Source organism: Grus americana, chromosome 1 (assembly GCF_028858705.1).
Source record: "Grus americana isolate bGruAme1 chromosome 1, bGruAme1.mat, whole genome shotgun sequence".
Taxonomy (NCBI): domain Eukaryota; kingdom Metazoa; phylum Chordata; class Aves; order Gruiformes; family Gruidae; genus Grus; species Grus americana.
In genome coordinates, this window is record NC_072852.1 from 117,778,112 (window position 1) to 117,801,732 (window position 23,621).

The window sequence follows — 23,621 nt, forward strand, 5'->3', positions numbered from 1 at the left end:
GGGAGAGCAGGATGAATAGTCTTGAATTTGAATTTATACCAGTAAAGAAATAGAGTCCAGCCCCCTCTCTGTCAAGCTAATGGGTTTTTGCTGGTATTTGTGCCCAGTTTTTAACTGCTCTTTCAGGACACGTCTTTGCCAGTTCCCACTGGAGCCGACAGGTTTTTTTATGTAATATTTTACCTGGTCATTTGAATTATTTTCTACTTGGACCAAAATATCACATATGTAAGAGTATAAAAAAACCACAAAAACAATCTTCATCTTTCACCTTCACCTCTTGATTTAAATGTCAGAATTAGAAATACCATTGGCAAATTATTTTCTCAATCACTTCACCAAGCCTTCAACAACCTGCTCCCTCAAGCTGCATAAAATAGCTTATTTATTTGGGTATTTCTTATTTATTTACTTATTTGTTTACAACACAAATCACAGACATTTTGTATGTGCGTACAGTTTTTGCATTTAGATTGAAACAGCATGGCTGTGTCTCGCAGGTTAAGTATCCTATGGTGAAGTGTAAAACAGGATGTGTCATTGAAATACCAGTTAATCTGTTTTTCCCAGACCTATAATGTGTTCGAGAATATAATGCTCTTTTGTTGAAGTAATTCCCTGTAAGAATTTAAAAAGGATATAAGATTTTTGTCTCCATGTAGAATGTTCAGCTGGCATCTTGCCATGTTATTAAATACGGATTAGAAATAGCATTGAGGTATTTAAACATAATTCTTGTAACAGGATAAATAGCTAATAGCATTTGGTTTGCTGCTAGTGCGCTTGTGACCTGGTAATGTTCCCGTTAACACAAACACAGACGGCACGAACTCTGTAGGCAGAAGGAAATTTGTTTTTTGAACTAGTTGGTATAAGATTAAGCCAGTGATCTGTAACTGGGCAGTGTTTCCCAGCTCTGATTTTCACCTGTGTTCAGTTAAAAGGATCTCAGTTTTCTTAGACTACTGGTGGGTTTTTGAAAATAATCTTGAATCTTATAATTAAAGAGTGGATAAGGATTAGAGAGAGTGATCTTTTTGAGGGCTGTGTATTCTTATTAATGAGCTGGAATATTTCTGTTGTGGTTAAAGTGGATGATAGCATTCCCTCTCCTCACTTCAGGGGGAGCGGAATGGGGGCACCTCTGCAGCCAGTCCCCTTTGCCTCTGCTTAAAACCTTCTCTTCTGAATAAACCACCTGATTATTTTTTTTACAAGCAATGGAGATTTTGTCACATCTCCCACTCAAATAAAATGGCTTCTGTTTTGGAGGAGTGGCAATGATTACTTACATTGCATTGAAAAGTCTCAGTCGCTGTGCATGAGTAATACAGATATAATTCATTAACATCATGTACTAATAAAGCAAACAAATAGTGGTGACTGAAAGTAATGCTATTTTGAGGGAGAGGTAAAACAAGTATAATTAATGCAATATGACAATTACTTGTGTAGGAGAACAATATCCCTAAATTGGACAAGATTAATTTAAGCCCTGCTAAATTGTAGCTGAAGTTTTCCAGCCTTCACTAGCCACATGATAATTTTCCTGTTTAATTTTACCTTTAATTTTCCTTGCCTTGCCTCCATTCTCTTTGCTGTGCACAGTTCCTGGAAGCTTGCTTGTCACCGTAATCTAAGTAAGCCTTGTAAAATAAGAGATAAATAAGTAATAATGCATTGATAATTATGATGGGATAAAGTACTACTTGTTGAAATAATTTTCCAAGCTGTTTTAGGAAAAAAGTAAACTGTCTCAAAGGATTACTGTATTCAAGTATTGTTGCTGGGGGGCTAGGCATCTAAAAACAGTAGACGTTTACTTTGCCTTGAAGTGTTTAGTATCTGGCCAAGAGAAGGCTGTGCATGATTGCTGCACTAAGACCCGGAGTTGGAAACCTGGGGAAATGCTGAATTTTGCCCAGCCCTCTACCTGGGCTTGCTGGCCCCCGTCCCGTGGTGCCCGGCTACACGAGATGCGGCACGGGCAGTGCTGCGGGCCACTTCCCGGCTGGGCATCCCTGAGCAGCAGGAGCGTGGGACAAGGATCTGCCTCCCCGACGGTTTCGCTCTGAAACCAGGCACAGCACCATCCCAGGTGATGCTAAATACAGTAGCTAGTGCAGTGGCTTTGTTTGCAGAACTGGTTTAGGCAGCCGTAAGATATCTGAGGAAATAAACCTGTAATTTGCATTTTTCCTTTGTAATTTCATTTGATTTTAGGAATTTTTTTAAGAGCACCTGTGGACTGCCTTTGACTGCCTTGCAGAGAGCCACAGCTGTAATTGAAAATACTTGTGACAACGTTAAGGGCCTGGCCTTTACCACTGCGTAAAATGGCAGAATTGGCTTACTTCTCTCTTTCTTAAGAGTCGATACACACATCAGTTTAATCTTTAATCCTTTAAATGTAAATAAGAGTGAATATTAGTAAAACCACAGCCTCTGTAAATGTATTACATGACATGGCACATTTTAATTTTCACCTGCACTCTCTTGTGTTTTGTTCATTTTGCAGAATTATCATTTAAGGGTTCATTTGTTTATAATCTTTGTCAGAACTGGAAGGGCAGGGTGCAGGCAGCCCCACTGCTCAGTAGAAATCCTGGGCAGACCATGATATCGAAATCAAAAGTAAATGGATATTTCATCTAAAAGGATTGAGATTGGGCCTTTTGTTTCTTATTATTTATAAAGTAACTGGACAAAGGTAAAGAGTTTATTGCCACAAAGTTGCTCCTTAATGAAGGAAAATTTCTTCCTATGCATCAAAAGCATTTAATTACTAAGTAATTAAGTTAATTTCAGCAATAATTACTTACCCAGCAGACCATAAGTAAGTAAATAATGCAGCGAAAGTTAGAATAAAGGAGGCTTTCTCTGCTCTGAAATGGCTGCTGGCATGTAGGGGAGAGAGAGAGAACTGAAACCAGAGGAAATTACAGCTTCAGACTTCTTTTTCTTTCTGTCATCTAGAGAGGATTAGGATTTCCAGATGTATATAACCCCTTTAAGCTGTGACCACTGCTCACTACATAAAAACAGGGCTGAGGGAAATATCCCATAAAGAAACTCCGACAGACTGTTAATCCCTCAACATGAACTGAGGACCAAGAGCATTCAAAGAACCATTTCTAGCAAGGAGCCTTCCTGAACATGTGAATTATGAAATCTAAGAAAACAAAATAATCATAGTAAGTTAATGCAAATACTGCATGAAAGAAAGTATAGTATAATTTCAGAAACCTAACAGAATGAGAAAAGCCTTAATGATGAAATTCTTAGAAAATGTTATGAAATGCAAATAGGTGGCCAGTCTGGGAGACATAAATCTCGCCCAAGCTTCAGATGCTAACATGTGAGGCAGCAAGGGTTTTGTTATTTCTGCAGGTGGGAGCTCAGCCTGAACCCACATTCAGTGCCAGACGAGCCCTGCTCCAGGATGGAGCCCTTTTTTTTTTTTTTTATATCAGTAATAATAGCTAGATTAATAATGAGATAACCATTAATGTGCAACTGCATCATTAAAACCACAGTAGATAGGTATATCTAAATTGTCATCCTGTTTGCAGGTAGACTCAACCTTTAGCCTACTACTTATAATCTGTGGTCACACAATAACCAGTTTAATGGTGTTCTGTGGTCAGTTAAAGCTATGCAGGTGAAAAGTTAATTCCTTTTACTGCCTAGCACCTACATTTGTTTCATTCTCTTTCCCTTGGCATCTCTTTTTGGCCTAGCTTTGGCTAAAAGCCTTAATCTACACAGCATTTTATAAAAAAACCTTCCAAAGATCCTCTGGCATTCCCACATCCCTGCTAATTGTCTACATAGAAGTTTCCTGTTTGGTTTTTAAGTTAAGAGCAGCCTTTTCATTCTGTATTTGTACAGTCCTTAATTTATAGCACCTAGATGCTACTATAAAGGTCTAAATTTCCCTGTCTCTATGAGGAAAAATAGAAAGCTGGACTAAGAAATCCTCCCGTCGAGGATCCCAGCCACACCTTTTCCGTAGGTCTGTATCTGCATCAGTTTGGCAGCTCTCTGTGCCCTGGAGTTCCACATCCTGACAGCGCTTTAAGGCAGGACTCCTAAGAAATCATCTTTGTAGCCTGTTTCGTGGATGGACGCTAACATCGGATGGGTACAAACAACTGCTAGTGGGTTTCAGCAGTTGAGCTGGCTCTTTGTCGGGAGGACTGGCTACCTGTGCCCCAGCAGCGGCCAGCCCAAAGCACCCAGAGCAGCCTCCTGATGTCTGCTCCAGGCGCTCAGCGACTTAGACCTGTCTGAAAGTTAACCATTCCCTATCACCAACCTTCTGGGGACTCATAATCTTCCAGGTATGCTTATCTTTGAATCAATATCCCACCCTTTGATAGTATTGCTTTCACAGGTGGAAGACTTTCTCCCTATCCATTGCTGCTGTTGTTCTGTTAGATGGCATTCTGGTACCATATATGCCCATACCTTATTTTGATGATTGTCCATGGTCCGGCCAGCTGGGGTCTGAGGTACCCCTTGAGCTCTCCTGGCCTCCATTAGGCCTGAGCTACTTGGGTGTGCTTACTGTCTGAGAAGATGCTGACCAGCAGGTCGAGGGAGGTGATCCTGCCCCTCTGCTCCGCTCTTGTGAGACCCCACCTGGAGTACTGCGTCCAGCTCTGGGGGCCCCAGTACAGGAGAGACATGGAGCTGTTGGAGTGAGTCCAGAGGAGGGCCACGAAGCTGATCAGAGGGCTGGAGCACCTCTGCTATGAGGACAGGCTGAGAGAGTTGGGGTTGTTCAGCCTGGAGAAAAGGCGGCTCTGGGGAGATCTAATTGCGGCCTTCCAGTACCTGAAGGGGCCTACAGGAAAGCTGGAGAGGGACTGTTTATCAGGGAGTGTAGTGACAGGACAAGGGGTAATGGGTTTAAGCTGAAGGAAGGTCGATTTAGATTAGATATTAGAAAGAAATTCTTTACTGTGAGGGTGGTGAGGCACTGGAGCAGGTTGCCCAGAGAGGTTGTGGCTTCCCCATCCCTGTAAATGTTCAAGGCCAGGTTGGATGGGGCTTTGGGCAATGTGGTCTAGTGGAGGGTGTCCCTGCTCGCAGCAGGGGGGTTGGAACTAGATGATCTTTGAGGTCCCTTCCAACCCAAACCATTCTGTGATTCTATGATTCTATGCTGCTGCTGCAGCCATCCTGGGTTTCATTTGGATCCTGTAGCTGCCTCAAGACTTGTGTCCGATTGCAGCTCAGACTCTGTTGCCATTTACCATTGCTGTATGGGGAGACTGGGCTGGGGAGAGTGGGTTTTTTCAGTTGCCATCCCTGGGATCCTTGCATTGCTCCTTATCTTCTGAAAGCCAGGGACTTGTACCTGGCCAGCAGATAAATACTGGCCCATTTTATCATGCATCCATCCCTACTTGTAAGTGTACATCAAACATACAGTGTCAGCACTTAGATTTCCAATGATTTGCTCAAGCCACTTTCAATAAAATGCCATTTTGTGCTAACTGCTCTCCTGTTCTTCCCCAAAAGAGGATAACCTCTGGCACCGTTTACATTTTGGTGTCTGGCTGGAGCTCGCTGTCAGAGATACCATATCCATCATCTATTTTCTTTTCTAAGGAATCATTCAATTATTTTAGAGTGTAAACTCTGTTTGGGATAGCTGCTGCTATTTAATCCATCATTGCCCTGGAGTTTGCTACATGCGTTATTTTCCCTTGGATACATTCAGTGGCACGGAATACAAAAGCATGACACTTGCCATTGTCTTGTCCTTGGAGTGATGCCCATGCTGTGGGCAAAGAAACAATGGGCAGCAAGGGACCTCCCAGTGGAGAATAAATTCAAGTCCCTGCCGAAAGGGACTGAATCTCATCTTGAGACAAAATGTTGTTTGTTTTTTTTTTCCCTCTTGTGCTGTCATATATGCACGTACATATGGATACACCGGTTAATCCTACTTTCCAGGAGGTTCAAAACCTCGTTGCTGTGGTGGTTAGGAGCCTTTCTCATTGTCAGCTAGAAACATTCATGGCCAGTTTGGACCCATTTGGTTTTGTTTCAGCATCATCCCCAACTATCAGGGAAAAAATTGTATTTGCACTGAGTAATCATGTCTTTCCTCAGTCTTTGCTCTATAAGTCTAAACAACAACAGATTTTCCTGTCCTCTGTTCTAAAATAGGTTCCTCATTCTCATCATCATCTGAGTAGCACTTGACTGAGTTTGATTTAATCTTTCATGAAGATGGAGGACCAGATTTTTTCAGACATCTTCAGGACCATGTATAGTGTCTTGTGCTGTGGCTTGAATGTTGCCCTGCCTCTGTGGAAGTGCCAGGTTTGATTGAACCTGAGGCAATGTTGCCTTTTCCCTACAGCTCCATCGGAGAGTTGAGTCAGACATACTGGGAATAACGCACTTGGGTCTTTCTTTTTTTGGCAGTTATCTCTAGCTGATAAGTAGTCTCCAAGGGTGGGATTCAGCTCACTTAAGTTAAATTAGATGCCTAAACTCTGTAGGGCTATTTAGTGCTGTACTCAGAGAAACCAGAGGGTATGTCATCCCAAGTGGGTGAGTGTGTGAGACAGGTAAGATGATGAATCCTCAAGGAGTAGCTTGCTCTATATAGATCTAACCATAGGCCTGTTTTTTCTGGCTGAGTCTATGCAAGGTGGCTTCCAGCTTCAGTGTGTAACATAACAGTTTGTACCCATTTTTATCACTTTTTGATTATCCCAGCACTCAGGATTATCAGTTTGTTGGGTATTCAGTCTGTTTCAAAAAGCATTGGTGGTGCTGCTGCAGTTCCTGCCTCCTGGGTTGTGGGCTCCATCTGCAGGTCTGTTTTTTGTCATCAGATATTTCTCCAGAATCTCTCTGATTGAAACTTGCTCTTAAGTTTTGCTGAAATGGCAGACAGGACCTCCAAGGCTCCCTCCTGGACCAATGCGCGTTTTCATTTTTGCGAAGGTGAGGAAGAGAAGAGGAAAGCCAACGTGCCCAGTGATTTGAACCACTTCCAGCTGCCCTAGTGCTCTAGAAGACATGTGCTCTTTGGTTAATCGTATTCTGCTCTGGGTAGTGGGACGCTCTGCACTGCTGCCTCTCCCTATAGCACATGACATCCATTGACCTGCATGGAGAGGACTCCATGTTTCTGTAGCAAAACCAGGCTTTTCCCTCCAGGGGTGGTAGCAGGTCACGGTCAAGCCAAGTGCACACAAATTGCATTGTTGCTTCCTCCTCCAGATTTCCTTCCTGCAATTCTGCCTGCACCTGTCTTCAGGTTTTGTGCAGTGTGCTGATCTGGGTACCTACGCTGTTTAACATGTCCTTCTCCCAAAGCGCCTTAATTTGGAGGCTGAAACATTGAGATGTAAAGTCAATTGATGCTTTGCTTTGTCATTTCTCCTCCCCTACTGAGTGCACAGGACTTATAATGAAGGTCTGCTTTATGCTGACAACAAAATTAGATCCACTTGATCCAACATAACTAGCTGCATTTCAGGTTGTCATTTAAAAGGATATTTAACAGATACAAAACTTAAAGGACTTGTCCTTCTATTTGCAATCAGTGAGCCAACTTGCTTATTGAAAAGCTACAAGCATGCCTAAATGCCTTGGCTGACTGTGGCTTGAAAGAGAGGCAGGAGAAAGGCGAGAAAGTGGAAGACATCCAGGGGCCCAAGGGTCCATTTTTCAGCTGACTGTCCAGATTACTGATTTTGCATGCCCTGTAAGATCTGTTGCAACTCGTTGGCATGGTTTAGTTTGGATGGGTGGTCATGGGAATCCTTTCAGTCTTGCATTGAATGATCTCACCCCTGAGACTGTATCCTGAACCACCCAAACACATGCACGGGGAGGGGTGTATGGAATGAGAACTTGTCTATGATGTATCAGAAGGCTGCAGCTGTGATAGTCTTTGCAGCCCTAACTTTGCAGCCTTCTTATGTCGGAGGTGGTGGGTAGAGAAGGGCATCACTCCTGCTCAGGTGGAAAAGGGCCATGCTTCCTACAGGGGTGGAGTTCAACATGGACACTCTTCTGATGGAACAACTCGGCTGGTCAACTACTAGAAGCTGTTTGTATCAGAAGGAGAGCACCCAGGGTTTGTCCCCAGTTGTGTTTGAGTCAGCAGGGGCAGACTTCCAGCTCCAGCAGGAAAAAGGGGCCATGCCCGTGCTCGTAGGAGAGGAAGGTGAAAGTCAAACCACCCCTTCATTCATTAGAGAAAACGTTTTAGTATACTTGCTCCCTCCTTTCCCTGCCTGTTTTTATATCTTAGCACCTTAAAAGGAGAAAGAACCTATTTTTAGCAGTATGCTTGTAGTTACTTTTACTGTTGCTTCCTTAACCTCAAAGCTTAATTAGGGTTTAGGACAAAATGTGTGTTACTGAACTTGTGTGTTCAAAGTTGTAATCCTTTAAGTATGTTTGGTGTTCTCTGAACAGATAGATGTTACTAATATTTTTAACTATAGAATAAGATACGTTTCTTTTTAAAACAAAAATCCTTATGGCACACTTTCAATATCAAGGTGCTTATTTTGGTCTTAAAAAAGAGAGAAAGGGAAGGGGAAATTAATTTTTTTACCTGAAGGAGTGTCCAATTACTGTTTAACACAGCTTTCTCATTGAACGTCACGATTGCAGATGTCACACACAGCAAGAGTCTACCCTGGCAAGTACCAAAAATACAATTTATGTGCAGGAATCTCAACTATCAGCCACATTTAAAATATAAATATTGCTGCTATTTGGCTGAGAAATCAAACAGCAGCTGAAAACATATGTTTTAAGTGTTGTATAGTAGCAGATACGCAGAGCTACATGGCTGTTTAAAAGTATCAGAATAATAAGTAGCAAAATTTTTACTTTGTCCATTAAAATGTATTTTAAATTACAGATGCTTTATCTTAAAACTTATCCTGGAAGTACAATTTCGGCATCTCAAGTACTCTCAAGAGCAAGGCAAAAAGCAAGGCATCTTGCTGCAGAGGTGGCTCAGAGGCAGAACCTCTCATGATGAGATGTGCTGACATCGAAGGCTGCCACTGCTCATCGCTCCAAGAGCAGAAGTCAAGATTTCCATTTCAAGCCCAGTAGGTGGCATCAAAAGAGTTCTCTAAAATTCAGCATTTGGGTGTTTGTGCCCTAGCCCTAGGCCACAAAATGATCACAGTGCTTAGATAGAGAAAATTCCAGGTGATCTGTCTCTTCCTCGCAAAAAGCTTTGGTTTGAATGCGATCTGACCCAAACGGCATGCCTGTGGTGCTTCTGTGCCTAGCATATAATATCATATGTTATTAAATGCATTATAGTTGCCTTCAGTGAACAAAAAAGACTTGTAACTATATTTTTATTGCATTCATAACAGAAGTAATATTTTTTTCAGTGTTGTAATACTATAGGAATCTGCATGAATACTGTAGCAGGCATCAAGAATGAGGAATGATACACTTTGTATCCTCAAGGATTTGTTGCTTTTTTTTTTTTTTTTTTTTTCCAAATTAAAACAATATATCTGTCACAGCACACTAACAGAACATGGTTATGCCTAGAAAACAGACATTTTCTAGTGTAGCTGCAGTCAAACCCATGTGCTTCTCAGAACCTATTGCCAAGGCTGAAGGAGGTCTTTGTGCTAGTGGGAGTATGGGAGTGCAGTCGTACTACTTCCTTCTGTCTTTCTGCCTGTGATCTTAAAAAAATGCTCTTAAAAAATGGCTTTGGCACTTCATGGTAAACCAGAGGGCAGTGGGATTTCCTCTCAGGGGTGAGGAGGAGAGGGGAGGTGGTGGGAGCTCCCCTCCCCTTTCTTCTTGGCCATCGTGCAGGCAAGTTCAATGGCTGTTTGCAGTGGTGCAGGAAGCAGAGCTGTCTGCCACGGGGGCCTTTCTTGCATTGCCACTATGTGTGCAGAGCTGGTGGTAGCTACTCTTAGCAGCTACTGCTATCAGGCTGGTACTGCAGAGCTTAGTTCAGGGCAAGAGTCAGTGCTAGGAATGCAGTGGGCTCAGTTAATCCATGCCAGTGCCGAACAAATGAGTCTGTAGAAGGAATTAAATCTTGAAAGTCTCATCCAGCCCTAAACTTGCTTCCCGCAGGCAGCCCAAGCTTGCAAACTCCTTGTAGTTTTTCAGGGAGTAGTTCTGAGCTGGGTGCTGCGGTTCCTGTTCTTTGACAAGAGACCAAATGCCTTGTGAAAAAGGAGAGGGGAGTCGTTGGTGTGGTATGAGAAGGAAGAGCACAGAAAAAGTCCCTGATAGCAGGGGATCAAATAAGGAAACTTGGAGGAAAGTCCCGGTTCAGCCTGAGAAAGCTAGCTCAGCACAACAGGCAGGGGCAGATCCACGATGCTGGTCCCAGCTGGACGGTTCGTTGTCTCCCAGTAGGCAGCGGTTCTGCTCTGCTTGCTGGATAAACCTGCCTTTCAGCCAGCATAAATATGGGAAAGGAGGTAACTTAGCTCCCTCGTGTTGAAGAAAGAAAATGGAATTGGAGCTCAGCTTTTGGGAAGAAAAAAAATAAGTTATGGTCCTTGTTCTTTTTACTGTAGCTTCAAAGGGATTATATAATTATATGAAAACAAATAAAGTCTTCTCTGTGCCTTCTGAACTGTTTCTTCCGTGCTTAACCTTCAAAAGGAAACAAAAAGTCCAGGAAAAACAAATTCCACTCATCACAATTTTGAAGGCACAGAACATTTGAGGTCAATAGCAGAACCTTCAAAAACCTGGTTCCCAAGACGTTTGGACGGAAATGGTTACAAAACAAATTCTTACAACAGCTCCAGAGGCAGAGCAACTCCACTCCAGCTCAGGGAGAGCTCAAACTACTGGCTTAATAACGACATATGGTGTGTGACTCCTGCGTAAAGTCACCATCATTTTCCTCCTGCTATGGATGAGGATGTGGAGGCAAGTGAACCTTTATTCAAGGCCACTCAGAAAAGCAGAGCTGCTGAGTCAAGGTGGCAGCAGCAACTCCAGAAACTGAATATAGGTCTTTTGGGACCCTCTAATATCTTGTGCATAATGTCTTGCTGCCTAGTGAAATTAGCCTAAGGCATGACGGTGCTCCTCCCTGTCAGCTTAAGCAGTATTGGAAAGAAGGGTGTGGAGAGCTTTTCCCTTTCCCAGCATGTTTGAGTAAGACCCAGAACAACAACAACAACAACAAAGACCAAAGAGAGTGTGGAACAGTGAAAAATGGACGTAAAAAGGGAGTGTAGACTAATAATCCCATTAAGTAATGGCACATGATTACGGAGAGCTGTAATAAGTCGATACTGTCACAATATACGATTGCTGCCTAGGGCTCTGAAGTCTCTGAATGAAAGCTTCTATGCACGGCCTGAAATTTTTCTCCTCTGCAGCAACGGCTGTCTTAATTGTTTGATTAATGAACTCATTAAATCCCAGTATTACTAGAAAAAGCATATTGACCTCCTGACCAATCACAATTAAAATGTAAATGCCACTTACTCAAGACACTGGTTAGTGATCTATTTAAGCAGTAGAAGAGCATAAAAACCAGCTTTCCGTTTTGGGGATTTGGCCTACTTCACCCCCAAGATCTGGACATTAAGAGGGTGTCACAACAATTGCAGGTGGAGGCCAGCTTGCAGCATTACCTACAATTACAGCAGCATTTGCCTGGTTATTAAGATTATGACCAGTCTGGAAACACAATGCTCCATTGAATCAACAGCAAGACTCCCACTGACTTCACCGGAGTTAAGATTTCACCCTGCATCATCCCTAAGCACAAGAGTGAGGAAGTGTAATTAAATGTGGCACGTGTACCAAGAACAGCTCAAAGTTACACATCCCTGAGCGGTGCTGTGGAGAAAAATGCAGGGAGTTTTGCTTGCAGGCTGCAATGGCCCTAACTGCGCTATCTTCCTGGGGTACTGCTGTGGGACAGGTAGGTCTTTTCTGGTTCTCTCGCTGCTGCATCGTGTCCCTGCGAGGCGAGATGTTGACACACAGTCCCACTTCTCTAAAAAGGCCACGCTTGCTTTGTTGGAAGGGGAATTATCGTACAATGATGGCATACTTCAACTGTTGTCATGTTGCTCGATAACACAGCTGTAAAGCTGTTTCAGTATCCCAGCTCATGATTTTTGAGTGGCTGGTGTCATCATGGCAGACCCTCTGGAAACCTGAGCAAACACCTTTGGCATGTGTCAGTGATGCTGTGATGTCAAGTAGGAATCGTAGCTCCCTGGATTAGATGAGCTGAGTTAGGAGAACAGAGTTGTCTCCTGTAAGCCAAAATGCAAGTTGACATATCTGAAGGCATTTTAGCTAGCTGTTTTCATCCTGGTTCCCACAGTAGGCCAAAATATTCATGTTCTCAGCCTTCAATGAAGGTTATAGGAAACTGTAGCATCTTTGAGCTGCCAGATCAAACCATGTCAAGCTCTGAATCAGATTTGGCGTTCAGGGTCTTGCAGTCACTTCAGACTGCTGGTCACTGTTATGGTAGGCAAAGGTTTAATGACTGCTTGTGCTGTTGTGTGGGCTACTGCAATTTGCTTCCAGCTCTGCAGAACTGAAGGAAACCTAGAGGTATCCACCACCAGCCCTGGTGTGGCTGGTCTAGAGATTTGTCCTCCCTTTACCTCCCACCCAGAGCTCAAGCCCCTGGGGACTAAATAGATTTCAGCTTCCTAAAGCTCGATGTGGTTCACCACCTTCCCAGTTGTCCCTACCTGAATGGCTGCTGCATCCTGTACTGTAGGACCTCAGCAGCTGAGGCTTTTGACCGAGTAACTGCCGAAGATCAGTCCAGGCATAGCAACCCTAGAAGACACGGTGCAGTCTTAGACGTCGGGATGTACTACACAGCCTGGATAGCATGGCCTTTTAGAATAGATGTATGTTAATAAAGTGCAGAAATGACTTCACAAGGAAACTGCTCAGAAGATATCCTCCTTAGCCTGTGAGACGGACCATGGCCACATCAGAAATGGGGAAACACTCTAGTTCCTGTGAATTTATTTTCTTCTGTAAAAGCAAAGTGCTTTCCATAACTACTGGAGACAGCAAAGCTGGGCAAACGCCGCAGCACTTCACTAGAGACCATAGTACCTGTGTTGCACAGAACTCAGCTAAGATAGGAGTACACTATTAATGTCCCTTGTAGACAGCATGGGAAAGGAGACAGCACAGTGCACGAAGGTCAGGTGCCTTTCAGGCATCATCGGTGTGTTTAACACCATCAGAACTAGCCATAGAAGTAGTCAAAAAGTACCAGATAAACAATCAATCATCTCAGTGGTTAGAGCTGGCAGAGCGTTGCTGTAATCAGCGATGCTTAATTCCCAGTTTTATTCAATTCCTTGGTGTTCAAATGATTTTTTTTTTTTTTTTTTTTTGTGAAGGGTTTCTAGCAGACTAAGAGGCATGAAGGTAAAAGGCTTGTGGGTTGGCTCTTTGCTATTATGTCTATTGCAAAATAGAAAAACAGTAGTGCTGTAGTAAATTTTCCTCCCAAGCAGGTATGGGCAGTAAAAAGTTTGCACTTAGAAACAAGACAGGAGGTTGCTTCTGTACCATCTCCAGTGCTGCCAGTCCCTCACCTTCCTGGTTGCCTATATGTCATTCCAGTTAAGGACAAATTGGGACTCACTGCCTGCTTCGTGCCTGTGTTGGTCATGGTAACACGTCTGTCCTGACCGGGATCTCTGACTCTACCTATGGACTTTTCCCCAGAAGAGCAGGCTGGGGCTGCTGCGTCCGGCTCCCTGAAATTTACTGTCATCAAGGCGATGTGGGACAAAATGAACCAACAACCACGTTTCCTTAGCTTCAGTAGTAAAAGTTAGAGAGCGCCAAAATTTTAGTATTTAATGGTCAGCAGAAGATGGTAACTGATCAGGAAAAGTTCACCCTGCTGTCACTCTTGGTCACGTAGCTGTTCTTGACCGCAGGGCTATCTGCAAACTTCTCTGAATGGTACATGAACCCTGCTGAGATAACTTCTTTTTTTCCTATCAAAGGCTGAATGAAAATATCAAATCAGTTGTAGGAACTAGTTTTTCTGGACACTTGTTCTTTCTTTCCCCAGACCATAGCAATCTGTTACTGTTATTTCTTCACTGAGTTAGCTTGATGTTTTAAATTCCTCTGTAATAAATTGTTTAAGACACCAAAGCACAGGTTGGTACTGGGTCGGGCTGCTGTCCCCTTGGGTGTCCTGCCCAAGGGGTTTCCCTGAGAGCCCACCTGGGGTCCGTAGCTGGCTGTTGGCAGCATGGCTTGCGTGAGGGCAGCGGGATGGGAAGGGCTTGTGGCAGAGAGCGAGGGGCAGCTGGAACGGAGCCGGTGGGATCCAGCCCATTGCCCGACATACCTGCCTGCCTCCTCCAGACACGGCACCTCCGAAACAACGTCCCCTGACTGCTGCTACTCCCCTCGGAGCAGCCTGGCACTGAGAGTGTGGGGTACCCACTGCTAGCACTGAGGGGTCACAGTAACACCCTTCACTCCTTTTTTTCCTTGTGGGATGGGTAAAACATGACATAAGAGGCCAGATGAGGCAAAATGGTGATGTCATATATTTAGCTCCATTTTAAGCACATGCTAGCAGCATTTGTAGTCTTGATCTTATGAAATACACAGTATTTTTCTGTCTTCCTGTTGCTGTAAACTGTACAGCGCTGGAAAGCAGTGCTCTGAGTAGGAGGAAAAATACAATAGTAGCTTTTGACGAGCTTTCATTTTTGCCACCTACAAAACAAGGCTTTTCTAACACAGCGGTCCAGCTGTTTTAGCATTTCTAAAAGTTTTCCTCCCCTGGCAGTGTTTAAGGCAATAGGCTATTCTGGTTTTCATTACCAAGAAAGTCAGTGGCTGTTGCAGTACCAGAGGCAGAAAGCAGCAGAGAGTTATCAGAGGAGAATCCTTTGGGTTGATATGGAGAATAAGATCATTTGTCAAGCTGCAGGAGGGTCTGTCCTCATGCGTCCCTCGAGCTCCCTGGCAGAAACCTGCCTGCTCCAGACCAGACGCTCGTTTCCAGACATAGAGCTCTTTGTGAAGGTGAGCACTGTAAAGCGATCCAGTGGCAATGTTTGTTTATGGAGAACTTTTTACTGTATTTGAGATTCATTTGATAGTGTTGAGGAAGGTGAAAGAGCAAGCAGAACTGGTTTCATTACTGTGCAGTGTTTGGTTATAAGGTCAGCAAACCTTAATGAACTAAAATATTAACTAAGTAAATGATGCAGCTGGTTTTTTACTTCTGCGCCCTTACATTTAATTTTAAGTTTTAAAAGGTGCTTTAGGAGAATCATGAAGGGTTTAAAACTTAGAACTCTGCTCTCTTCCAACAATGTCGCATGAAGCCTAACTTAACCAATAGCAACTATGCAAGACTTTGCTCATTTTAATGAAGGCTCTTAACAAAATGCAATACAAAATACATGAGCGCAACACTTCTGTAGCCACACATATGGTGAGTTACACCTCTTGTGCTTTACAGTAATGCCTGGTGATTTGTTTATCCAAAACCAAAAGACCATTATTACAGGATCACAGAGGAAGAGAGGTTATGTGACTTGGATACGGCCACGCTTAAGTCTTAAAAGTGGGAGCCCTGAGTATATAACGAGGAGGGTTTAGCCAGGGGGATGTGGCACTTCTGCTTCATTAGTCCTCAGTTCAGCAAAGTGCAAGGATGGGTACGTTCAGCTGGAGCAAGGCTACTGCCTAACTTCCCTGCTTCTCTGGGGCCCCCACAGTTGTTTAGTTTGAAATTCTTAATTATTTGATTTATTCTGTTTATTCCCTTAAGTGCTTTAGACATTACATCTCAATTTATGCTGGTAAATCTTTCTCTGCTTGTTTCCTGTGATCATAAACTGATTTACACTTGTTTTAATCTTAAAGTGACTTAGGTAGATTTATATTTACATAGACAAATAAGGTGGAGACTATTTCCTTTAGAAGGACTGCTGTGATTTCAATTTTGTTTTCTAACTTATGGCAATATTCATAATGCATTTTAATGAAAATCTACATCTCCAAGATGACAGGATTCCTCATCATATCTATGTGTGTGTTTGGAGATGGATATAAAGAAACTTTGCATGAAAATATGTATTAGCAGAGATGCTATACGTACTCTTAGCAGATCTGGGTTTTCTGGTTTCCTACTGCATCTGCTATCAGAATTTGCTATCATCACAGATGTATGTATACCTTTTTTTATTTTTAATTGTAGGCTGGCAGTGATGGGGAAAGTATTGGAAATTGCCCGTTCTCTCAGCGTCTCTTTATGATTCTGTGGCTAAAAGGTGTCATATTTAATGTCACAACCGTGGATTTGAAAAGGTGAGATTGTAACCAGAGTTCTCATTTTCAGAACAACTTTTCCAAAATGGTGACTCTCTTCTGATAGATTTGAAATGCACACACCATGGCTTGGCATTACGCTAAACGTCTGGATGTCTGATTCCTCTTTTGGGTTCGCTAGTATAAAGTGGACTAACTTCTAACTTCTGTGAAGCAGTTGAGATTTTAATCTGTTTTGCAGTAGGTCTCTGTAACATAAGACAGAAGTTTTAGCATTTCAGAACGTATTCTGGTACAGGCTTGCAAATTCTCACACCACCAGTGTGGGGCAGCTGGCTAAGTTTTACTTTATAAGAAAGACGTATTGTAAAGGTGAAACAGTTTGTTGCAATTAAGTGCCATCCAGAGGGACCTTGACAGGCTGGAGAGGTGGGCCTGTGCGAACCGCATGAAGTTCAACAAGGCCAAGTGCAAGGTCCTGCACGTGGGACAGGGCAATCCCAAGCACAACTACAGGCTGGGTGGGGAATGGATTGAAAGCAGCCCTGAGGAGAAGGACTTGGGGGTAGTGACTGATGAGAAGCCCAACATGAGCCAGCAGTGTGCACTTGCAGCCCAGAAAGCCAACCGTGTCCTGGGCTGCATCAAAAGCAGTGTGACCAGCAGGTCGAGGGAGGTGATCCTGCCCCTCTACTCTGCTCTTGTGAGACCCCACCTGGAGTACTGCGTCCAGCTCTGGGGGCCCCAGTACAGGAGAGACATGGAGCTGTTGGAGCGAGTCCAGAGGAGGGCCACGAAGCTGATCAGAGGGCTGGAGCACCTCTGCTATGAGGACAGGCTGAGAGAGTTGGGGTTGTTCAGCCTGGAGAAGAGAAGGCTCTGGGGAGATCTAATTGCGGCCTTCCAGTACCTGAAGGGGCCTACAGGAAAGCTGGAGAGGGACTGTTTATCAGGGAGTGTAGTGACAGGACAAGGGGTAATGGGTTTAAGCTGAAGGAAGGTCGATTTAGATTAGATATTAGAAAGAAATTCTTTACTGTGAGGGTGGTGAGGTACTGGCACAGGTTGCCCAGAGAAGCTGTGGAGGCCCCATCCCTGGAAGTGTTCAAGGCCAGGTTGGATGGGGCTTTGGGCAACATGGTCTAATGGAAGGTGTCCCTGCTCGCAGCAGGGGGGTTGGAACTAGATGCTCTTTGAGGTCCCTTCCAACCCAAACCATTCTGTGATTCTATGATTCTAAGTGCAGAAATTGGAAATGTGGTTCCTGTTGTGATTAACCCCATCTCTTTCCTCCCATTAGAAAGCCTGCTGACCTGCAGAACCTCGCCCCGGGAACAAACCCCCCCTTTATGACATTTGATGGCGAGGTGAAAACTGATGTCAATAAGATCGAGGAATTCTTGGAAGAAAAGCTAGCACCACCCCGGTACTGTATTCCTGGCCACTTCTCTTGCTTTTAGACCTTCACGGCCCTCAACGGGGGTCAGTGACCAAACCCCCTTGGTTTCGGTGGGTCAGGCCCTTGATGAGCAGCACATGTTATAATTGCATGTGGGAGGCTCGGGGGGGCTGCTGCAGCCGCCGTGGTGGAGCTTTTAGGGAGGGGTAACTTTGACTGGCATGAAACAGTGCTGAAGCCTGGCACCGTGCAGGGGGTGTCCTCGAGACACGGGCTGCGCTCTTCCCGCTGCCCTCGCCTTTGCCCTGAGTTTACTGTTGTGCCACCGGTGTCATTCCCAAGGCACAAAATCCACCCCACTGCAGCAAGCATGTGCAGAAACTTGCATGCCACTGCAGAAACCTGACCTCTTTTCCTCCACTTGCATTTGCCTGAGGTTTTCCTCTTCACACTATACAAATAACTTCCAGCTTACTGGGAGCAGGTAGCTGGAAGAAAAGGACCATGCAATTGTCCCACGTGGCAGGCGTGCTGGGGCGAAGACTGTCAGGGCTCATTTTGGTGCACACCGAGGTCTGAGTTTTGGACTTGTCCTTCCCCACCGCGGCAGCTCTTCCCACCACGCTCCAAACCCCGCTGTCCCACCATCAGCAGCATCGTGTCCCCCACCCATGCACCTTCTCTCCCCCAGGACAGCAGCTGCCCCCTGCAGCACTCCCTTCTCAAGCAGCCAAACCTGACTTAAACTAGGCAAGCAGCTGCTCCCCTCCACTTTTTCCATCCTATCTGCCCCTGGCAACCACAGCTGCTGGAGCAGCCGCTCCGAGCTTGCTGATGCACGAGCGGGTGAGGCGAGGAGGCTGGGAAGAGCAGCAGCTACTGCGAGTAGGAACTTTCCCTCAGCTCCTCCTCATGGCAGCAGCCACGCTCCATGCAGCCTCACCTCCAGCAGAGGAGGCCGGGGAGAGGCACTGGGCTGTTTGGGCAGTATTTGCAGCATGAACAGTCATTTCCCATCTCCCTCAGGAGAAGGAGGTCATCCACATGGTTTAAGTATGGTTTAAATTCATACTTGCTAAGAGATTTTTAGTTTGGAATGGTTCCCTTTGAGAATCCTGTGTGGCTGTATATTGTGACACTGCAGTGTTAATAATGTATATTAAATAATTAGTGGAGATGAAGATAAAGGCTAGGTTATAACTTCTTTTTTGTTTCTTTTAACTCCTCAGGTATCCCAAACTTGCACCCAACCACCCTGAGTCTAACTCTGCAGGAAATGATGTGTTTGCAAAGTTCTCTGCGTTCATAAAGAACCCAAGAAAAGATGCTAATGAAAGTATGTGCTGCAGTCCTTTTGTCAGCCCTGGTAGTTAGTGGAAGAAATTAGAGCTATACAATTCTAGCACACTGTGCTGGAGAGATCCCATTTACAGCTCAGGTTAAACGAACATTTTCCAGAACATAAAGGCTGTGGAAATCTGTGCCTATTCACTCTTTTATTTGAGGATTCCCAAAGTTAGTTTACACAGATATCACTGTCAGCTCCTCCTCATTTCTTCAGCTCTTAAGCCCGTAACACTGCACCGTCCCCACAGCTCTGCTAAAAGCACAGCCTGCTTGCACCAAGCCCTTACCTTTCTACTCCATTTGTGTAAATAATGAGGACTCCTGCCCCATGGCACACCTCTCTAGAGCAGAACCCTCACTACTACCATGCATTAACTTATCTCTGTCCTCCAGATCTCAGCCCTGTTCCCCTTGCTCTTGTCTTCTCCCCTCTCTGCAGCAGCATGTAGGCACCACCAGCCCGCGAAACCCCCAGCCAAGCCCTGCCAGCCCCTGCTGCCCCCACCCCACTCCCGTGCACTCAGCCACCCTGCTGAAAGGCCGCTCTGCAGAAGCACACCCCGCAGAGGTGTTTGAGCAGCCATTTCTGGTAATGCGGCCCCAGTCTGGTTTTTCTCAGAACTCCCTTTAGCTACTTACAGCTCTTATCCCAGCATTAAGTTTTAAGCTTAGGATAAAGGAATTGCAGAAGCTGGCATGGCCGGGTGTCTGTGAGCTGGGTTGGTGCCAGGAGACAGGATGCAGGAGTCGCCTTTCTGCTTGGTGTCAGAGAGACCTTGGTACAGGCTTGAATGACCTTTTTATTGTCTTAACCTAGATTTGGAAAAATCTTTGCTTAAAGCCCTGAGGAAGCTGGACAACTATTTAAATAGCCCTTTGCCAGATGAAATTGATGCTTACAGCACTGAGGAGATCACTGTTTCCAGCCGGAAATTCCTGGATGGAGATGAGCTCACCTTAGCGGATTGCAACCTCCTACCAAAGCTCCATATAATCAAGGTTTGCATTTTCTTTTTAGCTTCCTGAAGAAAAGGGCAACACAGAAGCTCAAGTCCTTTTCTAAAAGGCAGAGGAATTCTTTATCTATTCTGAGGCCACACAGTAGCTGTGTAGGGATGCTAATTAGCTGAATGCTAATGCACAAGGCCATTTCATTACAGCACAGCTAGGCAGATCCTCAGATTGAGGACTCTGGAGTTAGAATATCTGGTTTCCTATCTGCACTGTGACTGCACTCCCTAAGCCTCTCACAAGTATTGAGTGCTCTATTCAGTGCTGTTGAGAAGTGTTTTCATTTGCATTTCACGTGCGAAGTGCCAAGGATGAATAAAATTAAATTATTTTGTCCGTACTAATTCAAGATGGCAAAGGCTGAAATTTGCACCTGTCTCTCCTTCCTTTAATACAAAACTCTTGCTTTGCTGAGTATCACCACTAGTACCAATAATGCTGGCAGGGTAGCCACCACCCACCGCCTCCCAGCCAAGGCTTCCAGCTTCTTTTTGCAGAGCTGTGGAGCATCCAGACACACCTAACAGTTCTGGTGACCGAGATGTCTGGGTGTTGTCACAGCCTGTCCCTGGGCTACTCTGGAGCCAGCCAGGCTCTGGAAGGGAAAGGGCCACGCTGGAAATTCATCTGCTTTTCATACAAACGAGGTCACTTCAGGAAGTTTCCTTTCTGACTGCTATTTTGTCAGAGGAAGAGGGGATTGAATTGCTTTCTGACACCTCTATGAGTGAAAACTTTCCCCAGAGGTGTCCTAGTTGAACCTATTCCAGAGAGAGGAGCAGGGGAATGAGCCCTTTCCCACGCCCACGCAAAGCTCAGGCACAGCAAAGCCCAAGAGGTAGCAGGGGTCAGCAGGGCCAATGCAGGGAGAATCACCTTATCGCAGGTGAAAGTCTGAAGGGTGATGGAGGATGAACGTCACACCATCCTTGCTGGCCAGCAGGGAGGGATTAGGTATTAGCCAATAGTTGTTTTCCGATTTGCAATTTAGTATTTTAATTCAAGTTTTTCCTTTCTGTTTCAGTGAAAGTATTCAAGTGTGGGCCAGTTTATTACTGTAAGATTATTCTGTTAATTCTGGTTTATGCCAGCTCCTTTGCTGTTTTAAGCTGTATCTCTTCCAGGTGGTCCACATAGCTCTGCATAGCTCTAGCAGAATATTTATACCAAATAAATCCTAAGTGAGTTAGCTTGTTAGCTAACTTTTTTCATCCCATGTCTTCTCTTCTTTTTTGTCTTCCCTTCTCCTTTCCCGCTATGTTGCATATAATGACAGACTTACATACTGAAAATTAAAAATGTGCCTAAAGAGATTTGCGGTTTTTTTGCAGATAATATGCATAATGATATTTTTCTTTTTTCTTTTAATAAAAGGTTGTTGCAAAAAAATACAGAAATTTTGATTTTCCACCTGAAATGACAGGGATTTCAAGATACTTGAACAATGCATACGCAAGAGATGAATTTACAAACACTTGTCCTGCTGATCAAGAAATTGAATATGCATATTTGGATGTTGCAAAGAGAATGAAGTAAACAGAAGATGCCTCCATTCTTTATTGCTTCTGAGATTTAGATGGGCACCAGTCAAGATGAAAAAAAAAGCCAGCATACATTCTGCAGTGTAATTTTAAGTTCTGCTATTGGCCAATCCTTCTTTTTTAATGATTGTATAGCATTATTTGCTTATTCTTACACTATGTATGTATATGTTTGTGTGTCTGTACAGATGTATGCACACGTGAACGTCTGTTGTGCATTGCAAGTTAAAGGCATCAGTCACTATTAAAACATTTGTTGAAGTTAGGGACACAGCGTAGGCCACAAGATTATAGCAATATTACAGACTAGTGACTTATGCTAAACTGCTGAATTTTGAGAATAGCCCCCTTGCTAACACACATTTAACCCATCATTATTGCTGCCTCTGATCTCTGTTTCATAGTTGTTGCCAAACTTCACGGTTACCGGGAGAGCTTCTGTTTGCTTCTCAGCAAGCCTCGGAGGGCCACAAGCCAACAGCAGCACCCTGGTTAACCCAGGAGAGAGGCCAGCTTCCAGGTGGGACCACACCTGACGTCCCAGAAGCCCTCTCCTCTGCGCTAGAGACCTGCAGGGCAGGTTAATGAAGAACAACTCCTTTCCACATTGCGTGAGTCTTCTTCGGTATTAAAAATAAATAAATAATCCTGCCTTCTCCTCCCTCAGGGCTTCACAGCCCATCAAACTTCCCTCCTGGTGCTCCCAAAGAGAGGAATACAGACTGTCACTGGCCTATGGACTCTTTGGTAATAGATATTTGACAAGGGAGGGGGGAGAGACTTGATTGTCACTGTAGATGATAGAAGAAATGGGTGATCATCTGTCCCCAACTACTGACATAGGATTTTTCTTCGTCATCCTTCCATGACTCTCATTTGGTTTTGGAAAGCAAAGAGAAGGAGAGGGTCTAAGAAGGAAATAATCCTTCTGTACTTCCTTTTCCAGCATATTGGCTTTTCCAGGGCAGCTGTTAGGACTTCATTGGTGAGAGCTTTACAGCCGACCAGACAGGTGTCTATCTGGAACATAGACCTTCCTCCTGCCTTAGGTGGGGCATGGAGTAGATGAATCCCTCCAGCCTTGCATGAGTCTGTGTTCAAGGCAGCCAGTACTGGTGAGAAAGACCGTCTAGCCTGGCATCAGGGAGCGCACTATGAGAGATGTATGGACTATGAAAAGTGACGTCCACAGCTGCTTTCTGCTGAGCAGGCCCTCGGCAAGCACATAGGAGGAGAGGGTGCAACGCTTTAGTTATAGGGTCACCTGGAAGTTTCCTTCTGATGGATTTTGCCTGTGTATACAAAATAGATGTGAAAATGGCTGCAAATAGCCTTTGTGGCATGTATATCCACAAAAAGACTGTTACAGACTAGTCGTTCGTCCTTGTCCGTGTCAAACATATGCTTGCTTTCTAACAAAGCATTACTTAACAGTCATAGTTGGTGTCAGAGACACTGTTTCTGCGGTGTCTTCATCTTACACACTACAGTGCTGATGCAAATGTGCTATCATCACAATTATTTGTAAGCAGTGTTAAAAATGCAGTTTTAGTTTGCCTTTAGAAGAAACAGACACAATATCTTCCCCCCCGCCCCCAGTTGTGAACTCTCATACTGGGGTTGATAGCTGAGCAGTCACTCATCATGTATTACTAACTGTGTTTTCAAATACATATCTATATATATATATATAAAATGTATAAAAATGAAATCTGTATACTCTTTTCATATGCCTTACAAATTTAAATAGAAAATATACAAATTCATAAGTAATTTGAACGGTGTCTTTATTTCCTTGGTGATTTCATAGTAAGATGCATTGCAACAGTAGCCTGGATTTTAAGAAAGAAGAGGCAAAATTTAACCCAGCTTTGATTTTGGAGGAATTATGTATGTCACAGACCTGCAGTGAGATCTCAGAAGCAATATGTACTGGCTGTGCCCATTACTGACGAATAAAAAACCAAAGAGCCAGAGTGTAATCCTTTGACTGCCGAGCCACCTAGCACAAA

General features: G+C 44.2%; 1 protein-coding gene across 2 annotated transcripts in view; it reads left to right on the forward strand.

Moving 5' to 3' along the window:
- The window catches only part of CLIC6 (chloride intracellular channel 6), a 34,534-nt gene extending 11,174 nt beyond the window's left edge, over nt 1-23,360 (forward strand). For both annotated transcript variants that reach the window (XM_054812692.1, XM_054812693.1), the window contains 5 exons: nt 16,241-16,350; nt 17,612-17,737; nt 18,940-19,046; nt 19,875-20,056; nt 21,443-23,360. In XM_054812692.1, the coding sequence (XP_054668667.1) occupies nt 16,241-16,350; nt 17,612-17,737; nt 18,940-19,046; nt 19,875-20,056; nt 21,443-21,604 (687 nt within the window). In that variant the 3' untranslated portion in view covers nt 21,605-23,360. The remainder of the gene's footprint in view (nt 1-16,240; nt 16,351-17,611; nt 17,738-18,939; nt 19,047-19,874; nt 20,057-21,442) is intronic.
- Nucleotides 23,361-23,621: the final 261 nt, after the last annotated feature.